This window comes from Myotis brandtii, unplaced genomic scaffold, assembly GCF_000412655.1.
Source record: "Myotis brandtii unplaced genomic scaffold, ASM41265v1 scaffold125, whole genome shotgun sequence".
In the NCBI taxonomy this organism is placed as follows: Eukaryota; Metazoa; Chordata; class Mammalia; order Chiroptera; family Vespertilionidae; genus Myotis; species Myotis brandtii.
In genome coordinates, this window is record NW_005354385.1 from 5,842,524 (window position 1) to 5,853,790 (window position 11,267).

Consider the following 11,267-nt stretch of genomic DNA (forward strand, 5'->3'; position numbering starts at 1 on the left):
TGAGGTACGTTCGCTGAGGTCGACCCCTTCCAACTCTCCCATCCACACTCGTCTTGTATACTTGTTTCGTCTATCTCCTTTCGTTCATCCTCTCTATATGTCCAAACCATCTCAACATACCTTTCTCAATCTTCGACACTACATCTTCTTTCACTCCACAACGTTCCCTAAAATCAACTTAATAAACTTTAAAGTTTTAAGTCTTAGTTAAACTATAGGTACGTTGAATAAAACTTGATATCATATTTAATAACGATATTATTTGTTGATAAAATTAAATTCCTTACAATTTACCTTACAATATCCATGAAATTAAATCATGACAATGACTGACAAACACTAATGTGAACAATGGCCTTGTATCTCCTTGGAAAGTTTGGGTAAGTCAGGTTTGTATGTTGTTGTTTTTAATTTTAGGCACGATTCCAGGTTCTCATCAATAAGACGACTTCTGCGCATGGGCCACAAAGTTTCAATCGCACTGTCCATGCGCACCCCCACATGGTATTTTGTGGAAGAGCCACACTCAAGGGGCCAAAGAGCTGCATGTGGCTCGCGAGCCGAAGTTTACCGACCACTGCTATAGAACATAGATCGTTGGAATGACCTGTGCTATTTGTGAAAGCAGTCATTAGGAATAACTGCAGCTATATACGAACACTTGGTTTCTAGTGAAATAACTTAAGCTTCTAAACCCACACTCTATTTTTGGGTAACCTTATACTGAGAATTTATGGTGTTATTTTTTTAAACTTTAATTTTGTTAAATAAAAACATGACATGTGTTTTTAGGTTCGCCGAGTCTCCTTTGCAGATCCAATATATCAAGCAGGATTGGCAGATGACATTGATAGGCGATGTTCTCTTGTTAGGGCCCATTCTTCAAATAGTTCTCCCATAGTAAAAAGTGTTAAAACTTCACCTACTGCACAGTCTAAGGTAAGCTGTAGGCTTTAAAATACATGTATGTATGCAGACAAAATTGCATTGTGTAGTTTGTCTTAAAAATAACTAAGGAACAAAACTTGTTTGATTTGGATATATTCTTTTTCTGCCACTTGGTAAACAGACATGAACAGGTTATAAAAGGCAATGATGATCCAGCAAGTAATTGATTATGTAGTTTATTACATTATAGATTTTTAGAAAGTATTAAGAAACTACTGTATTCTAAATTGTGAAAATAGAGTTGTAAATTTATAGTTACCTAGGGTTCTGAGTTTTTTTTTCTCTCCTTCTATCTAGCATAATACAACTTCAAGCAAAGGATTTCTGTTCCCAGGATCACGTAGCCCTAAATTTAAGAGCTCAAAGAAATGTTTAGTAAGAAGTGCTTTAGTTTTCATGCAACTTTTTTTTTTCGTGTTTAGTGAGGTGATGTGTATTTAACGGCTTTTGAAATTTATTCTAAGATTACAGAAATGACTAAAGAATCCATACCATGCCCAACAGAAAGTGTTTACCCAGCTTTGGTAAACTGTATGGCACCAGTTGATATTATTTTACCTCAGATTACTTCAAACATGTGGTAAGTGATTATTTAGGCTTCTGGCTTATTCTTAAAGTTGCCCCTTATTTAAGAAGACTATTTAAATTATCAAAGTTCTTATATTTAGAATTGCTTTTATATGCACCTTTATGCATATTTTAGAAATAAAAATTCAGCTGAGAAGATGGGTCAGAAAGGACAATAAGAGAAGCATTTATCACAATGGCTAAGATAATTGTGTGCTTATTTTCCAGGTGCCATGTTGAACTTTTTATATACATTATCTTATTTAATCATAATATAAACCCTATAAAAGTAGTAGTGTTATTTCCACTTTATAAGATGAACTTTACAAAGGTCAATTCATCAAAGTCAGTCATTATGTTAGTAAGCATGAAGCACACATTAGGCTTAGTCTGATTCCAATACTATTGCTTAAACCAGGCATACACATCAGATTAAAATTTTTTGTTTTAATTTATATGTTCAGTGTCTGTCTTCACAGTAGGTTAGGTGGGCATATATAAATTCAGCATGGTTGAACTTAAATTAGGAAATTCACCTAGATAGACTCTCACAAATAGAGTAAATATAAAACTATATAATAATGTTCTACCTTTTTTTTATTGTCTGTTCAGGGCAAGAGGACTGGGACAACTCATTAGAGCAAAGAATATAAGAACAATTGGTGATTTGAGTACTCTTACAGCATCTGAAATTAAAACTCTTCCTATCCGCTCTCCAAAAGTGTCCAATGTAAAAAAGGCTCTCAGAGTATATCATGAGCAACAGGTAAAAACTTAAGATGTCAGTTATAAATCATGTATAAACACAACCCTGTGTCACATACCAATCTTTTGGTCAACAACAGACTGCATATACAGCAGTGGTTTGATAAGATAATAGTGGAACTGAAAATTCCTATCACCTATTGATGTCATAGTGTAAATGCATTACTCATGTGTTTTTAATAATGCTGGTGTGAACAAATGCACTGCACAACACAGTCATAAAAATGTAGTACATGTGATTATGTGTACAGCACATAATACTTGATAATATGAATGACTGTGTTGCTGGTTTACATATTTACTAAACTTTGTTGTTATTTAGAATGTACTCTTCCTACGTATGTAAAAAAAGGTTTGCTGTGAAAGTTTGCCATGTTACCCCATCAGCAGCCTCCTAACTACATTTGTGATTGCATCATTTTATTTGGTTTAATCTCATTTTTGTGTGCAGTAACATGCTGTAGCCTAGAAGCAATAGAATATACCATGTAGCCATTTATGTAGTAGGCTATGATATTCTCACAGTGACAAAATTGCCTAACACATTTCTCAGATTGTATCCCTGTCATTAAGCAGTGGGTAACTGTAAATGATCTAGCAATACAGTTACACAGTTTGTACTTAACTGTACACGCATTTCATGACACCTTTTCTTCCCTTCCCTCAGGAGTAACTTAAAAGATCACGTTATAATTCTACAGAGAAGTGTTTCTCGTTTATTTTGAACTCTTCTTATGCAGTGTACCTCTCAATTCTTTGAATTCTGTTCTCCTACCACCTTATCTCTTTCATTTATACAAAACTGGCTATTGAATTCCATGGCTGTGGTTCTTAAAACCTAGATGTTAAAATCTAAACGTTTATAAAAATCTTGCAGGTTTTTTGTTTAACAGTATTTTGATTTTGATACCCAACCTTTTTACACATAAACATTGTGTGTCATGGATGTTTTCAGAATTTCTAATGAAAGCCAATATTCTTCCCCCTATAAAAATATATGGAAAATTTTATATATTATTTCAGAAAGGTTCATAGACTCCTAAAACCCATTCAGAGACGCTTTATATATCCATTGACATTCAGAATTGTGAGTGAGTGGAAAATAGGGTCTGTTAAAGATGAAAATCAGTATTCTAGATTAGAATCTTTGAGACTAGAATTTGCTAACTACTTGAAAGTCCTAGACTTAGCATTAATTTGTGTTGTGATTTTTAAATACATTTGTTAGTTTTTAAAAACCCAAATACTTTATTAGTAATTTTTAGTTTTATAGATCAAAAATTTAGTTTCTTAAGTATTTTCCGTGTTCCATGGGCCCTGAGAATTGTCTCTGAAACATTATATAATTTTTTAAAAACTGCTTTATTGAGACAATCCACATACCATAAAATTCACTGCTCCCCCTCCCACACACACACACACACACTTCAGTGATTTGTGTGTTTTTGTTTTTAGTATATTTACAAACTTACACAATCACAACTGCAGTCTTAATTTTAGAACATTTTTATCACTCCAGAAAAAACTCTAACAGTTATTAGCAGTCATTTCCAACCCCATGGCAACCACTAATCTTTTTTCTCAGTAGATTTGCCTATTATAGACATTTCATAAAAGTAGGGTCATATAAACCTGTGGTCTTTTGTGACTGACTTTCACCGCACATATTTTCAAAGCTTATTTGTAGGTTTTTTTGGCGTGTTATTAGAACATAGTTTCTTAGCAATATTAGCTAAGCTAATAATCACGTGATGGGCTGTCAGATTCTGTTTTGGTGTTGGTACTGTTGTTGGTCCTATTAAGAGTAACTTTCCATTTGTTGGTTTTGTTTTTTACTGACCTGAATGTTTAATCAAGGTGAAATCTCGTGGATTAGAAGAAATTCCAGTTTTTGATATTTCTGAAAAAACAATAAATGGAACAGAAAATAAACCTCTCTCTGCTGATGATGAAGGACTTGCCTCAGGTATATTTTAGCAGAGTAGGACATCTTTATTTATAGATCAGTTGACTTTCTTGAATTGTTTTGTTATGCTTTTAGCTTTAATTTGACCATGCCTGTGAATTACACAAGTTTTTCTTTTGTGCTAGTTGCCAAGTACATGAAAAAATAATTGTTTTACTTCAAGTATAATCAGTTGCTTTTCTGTAATTGTCAACTCTACTCCAATAAGGATATGAACATTGTATTCTGGCCATACTTTTAATGAAAATGAAGTAAGTCTAGCGATTTCTTCAATGGCACAGAATAAGCTATGTTAGATTTTCCTGTTGGCAGTTCTCTTGAGGAACATGGTTACATACCTCAGCCTGCATTTTCAATATTCAAACCTAGGCACTTAGACTTTATATTAACTTGAGAGGCAATATATACAACTTATGTTTTACCTGAAATAAATCTAATCATACTTTTTCCTTCTTTTTTTAGATTTAGTTGATCCTGTTGCTTTAGAAACTCCATTATCAAAAAATCTTGTGGCACAGGTCAGTGCACTTGCTCTTCAGCTGGATTCAGAGAATCTCCATAATTATTCAGGAAGCCAACTATTTGAAATGCACGAGAAACTTGGTAGCATGGCAAACACTATAATAAAAAACCTGCAGTCGCGTTGGAGGTCACCAGCTCATGATAATTCTGTTTAGTATTTTAAGACAAAGTTGAAACTTTAAAAAACTTCACTAAGTTTATTTCATAAAATAAGTTCTGAAATATGGCACAATTTCAGACTGAATGTTTGCAAAATTGGTAACATTTCAGAACCTGAAGGGCAATGACTATGTAAGTTCAATTTTGTAAGTTCATTATGTAAGATGATTTTTTTGATATTACATATTTTATTGGCTGCTATGCATAATTTTTCCAAAATTTTAAATTTACTGAAATGTGAAAGCAAAAACTAGAAACAAGCAGACATTTATTTCACTTGAACTCATGCATATTCTGATTAAACATTTTATGAAAAATACCTTATTTGAAGTAAAATTGAAATTTTTTATTTGGATTTTTTGCTGACTGATAAAAGGTGTTTATACTTGATTTTTAAAAAAATTTGTATTTGTTGTACCTAAGGTTTAAGAAATTTGGTCTTGGTAAAATATACTGTATGTGCGATGTAAAAAAATTATTGTTTTTCACCGATTTCAACTATGGACAACTTTTAAGAAAAACCAGAAGTTTCAGGTTTTGGGTTAAAGTATTAAAGCAGACTTTACTGAGATACATACCATTCATTTATTTGCATTAGCAAATATTTGTACAACAGCATTTGCCTGTGAAAATTGACTCTTTGGGGATATAGTATTGATTTAAAAATGCACAACTACTTGTACATTATGTATAGATTACAATGTTTTTAATTTATAAATTTCAGCTTTCGTTAATTGCGTGTTTCTGAAGCTTCTTGTGAATACTTTTGTGTAATAGAAACTATTTTGTATATATTAAATACTGAGATATCAGTATGGACAATAGAAGTGCTTTGTGGACTTGATGCAGATGTTTGTAAGATTCTGTATTTGCAAATGAAACAGCAAATAGTTTTGTACTTAGTTAATAGTCTCAGTTAAAACATAGGTTTATTTTCTTAAGTAACCAAAATGAGTAAAGTTAATAGAAATGAGAAAGTGTTACATGACAGTTTTACTATTCATATCTATACTTATTTTTTGTCTTTTGGAAGAGGGTATCAGCCACTAGAAAGCATGCCTCATTACATTTCTTTTTAATAGGAGAGTTAGAGTATTTTCATTACAACTTGGACTATAAGAAATCAAGTTTATCTGCTCTTTTCACCTGCACCTAAAGCAAACTTGGAAGAAATTTTAAACTATTTTTTTGAAATATGTGTGTTTTGCCTACTTTTCAAAAATAGGGTGGTATATAATTAAAACATTTGTGAATTTTACTTATTAATATTAGTGCCTGACTTCCCTATTTGGTTTTTTTTTATTCATAATGAGAATGTCTCATTTGTTCTCTGAATAGAATGAGTGAGCGATCTCAGTTTCACGCTTTATTCAGAACTAACCCCTACTTGAAAAGGCACACATTCTTCAAAATGTAGAAAGTTTAATGTTTATGTCTAATTCGCTTCTATATTCAGAAGGGGGCCACCAGTCAGCCACAAAAAAACATTAGTGTCTTTTGTAATTGTAAATCCATGGTCATTAAAATTTTGGGGGGTCTAAGTTTGAAATTTTTATACCAAGGACGGTTTTAAAAGAAATTCTGGGGCCATTGATTTGAGGATTGTAGCTTGAAGCAATAACTAATGAAATATAAGAATATTTTTGTATTATCTATCATTTCCCAAATAATATTTGACAGTAAAGAGGCATATACGTTTTTAGTGGACAGATGTGTATGTGTGCTTCAAATGAGTCAAAATTACATTTCCTGACTACATATTTTAATGTTTGTGTGAACTAAAGTGGTGATGGAATGAAATTTTTGGGAAAGTGAACAGTATAGCAGAAAATGGGACCAAAATGATTACCATTCACTTAAGTCACTGAATTTGATACTAGCATAGGTATTAATTTATAACATTTATGATTCAACAAGGATATGTTTTAAAATATTTGAGGACAAAAATCAGTTTGCTAAGTCATCATTGTTGATATAGTTATAAGTTTATCTCTGAGGAACCTTACTTAAAATATTCTTGCCTTGAAATTTTCCCGAATAGCAAAATGCATTAATGTTCCTTAATTAACTCCATTGTGTTGCTTCATTATTAAAGTTAACTTAGCTTTTTCAAATATTTTCTAATGGTTAATAAAACATGACAGTAATACTCAAATGTAATTTATTTTGCATTTACTAAAAGGACCCAGTTGCATTCAGAAGCATAATAAGATTTTTTATGTTCCAAAATGGAACATAGTGAATTTAAATTTTCAATATTTGAGTGAGCCCATTAAAGGTGCTCTGCTGCTTGAACAAGTTTGGAAGCCATTGTTGAATGGTGTGCGGCTTTTGCTTTAATTCCATATAGTAAAAGGATGAGTCAAGTTTAGTGATAATGCTGTTTGATAATATGGTAAAAAAAAATAAGACTTAAATCTGAATAATAAGAGCATGGTAGTTCTTTTTATGTATAGCTTGAAAGTAGTCAGGGATTCTGATATATTTAAGAATCGTATGACTGAAAAGCATGTAAGGATTGTATATTGCCTAAAGTAAAAGTGGCAGGGCAAGAAACAAAGTTGGGGGGGAAATGGGATGTGTGTGTATAAAGTATACAAGTAGAATTTTTTTAAAAGGGTAACAAGGAATGAGAAAAATTAAAAAAATAACTGTTTAAAATGCTAGCTTAGTTGAACTTGAACAGGAGTTAGTAGGGCCAGGTCATGTTTTCCCTTAATGCCATGCCTTCCAACTTTGGCTTGGTAATTCAGTAAGAATTATTCTTTATTATCACTTTATAGGGAGATCAGTTGTTAACATTATTAGATTAAGACTTGAGTGAGTAGGGGAGAAACTGTTAACTCATTATCATTAGTACAACCCATGTCCAATTTATTCTCAAGCTTTTAGAAAGGCCTTGTACTTTGTATACAAACAATGGAAGTTTTGACTCTTAACAGTGTTTCTCAAATTTGCATGTATGTGTGAAAATGCAGATTCTGATTCAGTATGTCTGTGGTGGGGCGCAATCCTTCATTTCTCAAAAACTTCCACATGACATACTAAATAGTGATGTCTGTGGACTGCACTGTCCTAGATAGGCTGAAGAGGATTCAAGCTGTGAGTTAGGTTTGGATAGCCCAAGCTGATTTAAGTCCTTAAAGTTACTGTCACAAAAAATAAAAGCTGGTCTTTTTTTAAAAGTAACTTTCAAATTTATGAATTGGAGATGAGATAGAATGCTTCAAATTAAAGCTCAAATTGCAAAGAAAGTTTAAGGTTCAATTTGGAGCCTTGTTAATTTGGAAGGTTTATATTTTTAAGTAGGCAGATAGTTAAGTGTTTGACATTATAAAAATCTTATTAAGCAGTTTGGACAAATGAGTCTTGGATTATGTTCTGATTTCTTTAAATATTAAAGTAAATTTTAAAATATTGGCGATGGCATTTAGTTTCTAAGTGAATCTTGCCTTCTAAGTTACGAGACTTAATTATTTTATTTATAAACATTGAAAATAGACCACCCCAAAGATTAAAATGGCAGTGAAGTTAGCAATGCCAAAGTAAGTTATGTGTGATAGATCTGCCTTGACATTGTACTGAAGACCTCTGGTGTCTTTGTTGTTAAGTTACACGGTTGAAAATTGCAAAATAGTTTGAAAGACAGAGTTGAATAATTGGATTCTCTAACATGAGTGTTTCTTGGCATTCTGTTAAGACACTGTATTTCCCTCCCATATTTCAATACTCTTTTTGTAAGAGCTACCCTCATCCAAAGCATTTAAGAAAAGGTAGCCACAAGTTAAGTGATGTACTTACTAAATGTTTTTATCAAAATTTATTGACCACTTGATTTATGAAACAAATCTGGGCTTTGTGGCTTGTAATGGCCCAATTAATATATCATATGCCAGGCTTTGTATATTGCTTTTGAAAGTATATATTAAAATCTGAGTCATTTGGATTTGAAGATGTATAGATATTTAATGGAACAGTAGTCTTAACAGAATTGAGTGTTTTTTAATCAGTTCTCTGGAATATAATGCTAAATTTTACAGTGTGGTCTTACCATTTTTTCTTTACATGACAAACCCTTCACCAAAGAACAGTTAAAACCGAACATGAATTGCCAAGCTGTATAAATGCTTACTCCCCTGAAATATACTATTAGAATGGAAGATAATATATATATATATTTTTTACCTGAGAGTATAAGTTTGAAGGCAGTATTTTAAATGAATGTCACAGAGAAGAAAAATAACCTACCTAGCTTTTGTTCTCATAGCAGAGGAAGCATTACCTTTAGGCCACAGTGTACTAATTTGTAATTGTGGGTAAAATTGTGCTTATTAGACAGCAGGTTTATATGCTGATAGAGATTGATGCACTGATAAGTGATAAAATTTCCAACAAGAGGCAGCATTATTTCTTAAATAAAATGCATGTAACTAGAAAGCTGACCTTCAAAATAGTGTCATGGAACTGAAAATGAATATAGTGTAGCAGTTATTTTCATACTTAATTGAATAACAATACAAAGAATTTTTATTTTTATAGAATGGGAACCTTTGTAATAGAAAAATGGAATTAAGAACACAGAATCAGTTTTGTATATAAGAACAGATGGCAGTCTTTACTAGTATGTTTTTATAGATCAGGGGATGATAAACTACAGTTGGACACCTGTTTTTGTATAAATCCTATGAGCGAAGAATGGTTTTTACATTTTCTAAATGGTTGAAAAAAATAATATTTTGACATGAAAATATATGAAGTTAATATTCAGTGTCTATAAGATTTTATTGGGATACAGCTATGTTTTTACATATTATCTTTGGTGGCCTTCCTGCTACAGCAGCAGAGTTGAATGGTCTGACAGATTGACCTGAATTACCTAGCATTTACTGTCTGGCCCTTATGTAGAGTTTACCGATTCCTGTTACAAAGGATAGTTTTTTTGTTCACACATGCCATGTAGTCAGTTTGATTATTTGCTTCTAGCTGGTGGGAAGAGGATTTAGCTTCCTTAATTTCTTAATCCTGTTGCTGTTATTTAGGTTTTATTTTATAAAATGGGTTCCCCTATTCCATTTATGTTTTCTTATTGTGCAAGTACACATATTCTAGAAGATACTAGTACTTTTAGGGAACATTTTTTCCTTAATCTTAAAATATAGTAAATGTGTTTGCCATGGATATTAAGGAACCATGATGTGTCAGAGGAAGTCATCTGGCACTAATGGGTTAAATCACAGTTTGTTTTCTGTGTTGAGTAATTTCATTGCTTTCAAACTACCTCCTGTGGATAGACTTGACTAATACGCACTTAAAGAAAGACAAGAGAAGTCAAATCAGACATTTATTAGCCCTGTAATATTTTTGTTCTGATGACTTGGTAAACTTTCTAAGAGAGCTTAGTTTTGCATCCAGAAAGTATTTATATTTGGTAAGTTAAATGACTTAAGTTGAAACCTCATAGAAGTACCTGCTCATTCAGTTAACTGCATTAGTAGGTCGGAAAAAAGGGTGTAGTCAGTTTTATTTCTGTAATGCTTTATACAATGTTTGCAGCAGCTGGACCTATACTAATAGTATATTTTCAGGTTCAAGACTGGATTGAGGGAGGGAAAAACCTTATGATTTCACAGTAAAAATTTTCATGACCTACTGAGTTGTTACCACTTGCCAATTGAAACTGGACATTGAAACATTTTAAAGAAATGCACTTTAATCTGAAATAAAAGTATAAAAACTAAACCATAACGGTACTTGTTTGTTTGGTTTTGGGTTTTTATTCATTTATTTTAATGAGACCTGAATTGAAGAACAGCATAATCCAAATACCAACTTAAAGTAAACATTGTATTCCTCTACAAACACATGAACCATTCATTTTTGCCTCCTTTTATGGCCTGTTATTAACTATAGGGTTTCTGTTTTATGGGTTCCACACACTTTTTAATCCATATTTTTAAATTTAAAAAAAGAAAGAAATAGACTTGGTGATGTTGAAGGGTAACATCAGTTTATTATGGTTGCTATAACAACCACAGACAGTGGCTTAAACAGCAAATTTGCTGTCTCAGTTCTAGACTCTGAGATAAAGTGTCCTTTAAGGCTGTGTGGAAAACTGTTCCATGCCTCTGTCTCCTAGCTTCTGGTGGTTGGCTTTCCTGGCGTGTAGAAGTATCGCCCCAAGCTCTGCTCTCATCACATGTTCTCCCTATGTGTTTGTCTACTTGTCCAAATTTCCCTCTTAGAAAGGCACCAGTTCCATTGAATCGGGGTCTACTCTTAGGACCTCATCCTAACTAATTTCTGCAATTACCTATTGATAAGGTCACATTTTGAGGCACTG

General features: G+C 32.4%; 1 protein-coding gene across 1 annotated transcript in view; it reads left to right on the forward strand.

Moving 5' to 3' along the window:
* The window catches only part of RIF1 (replication timing regulatory factor 1), a 66,397-nt gene extending 55,725 nt beyond the window's left edge, over positions 1 to 10,672 (forward strand). Inside the window, exons 30-35 of the mRNA XM_005859393.2 lie at positions 793 to 939; positions 1,246 to 1,323; positions 1,413 to 1,528; positions 2,128 to 2,281; positions 4,138 to 4,246; positions 4,709 to 10,672. Coding sequence (XP_005859455.1) covers positions 793 to 939; positions 1,246 to 1,323; positions 1,413 to 1,528; positions 2,128 to 2,281; positions 4,138 to 4,246; positions 4,709 to 4,923 — 819 coding nt within the window. The 3' untranslated portion in view covers positions 4,924 to 10,672. The remainder of the gene's footprint in view (positions 1 to 792; positions 940 to 1,245; positions 1,324 to 1,412; positions 1,529 to 2,127; positions 2,282 to 4,137; positions 4,247 to 4,708) is intronic.
* Positions 10,673 to 11,267: the final 595 nt, after the last annotated feature.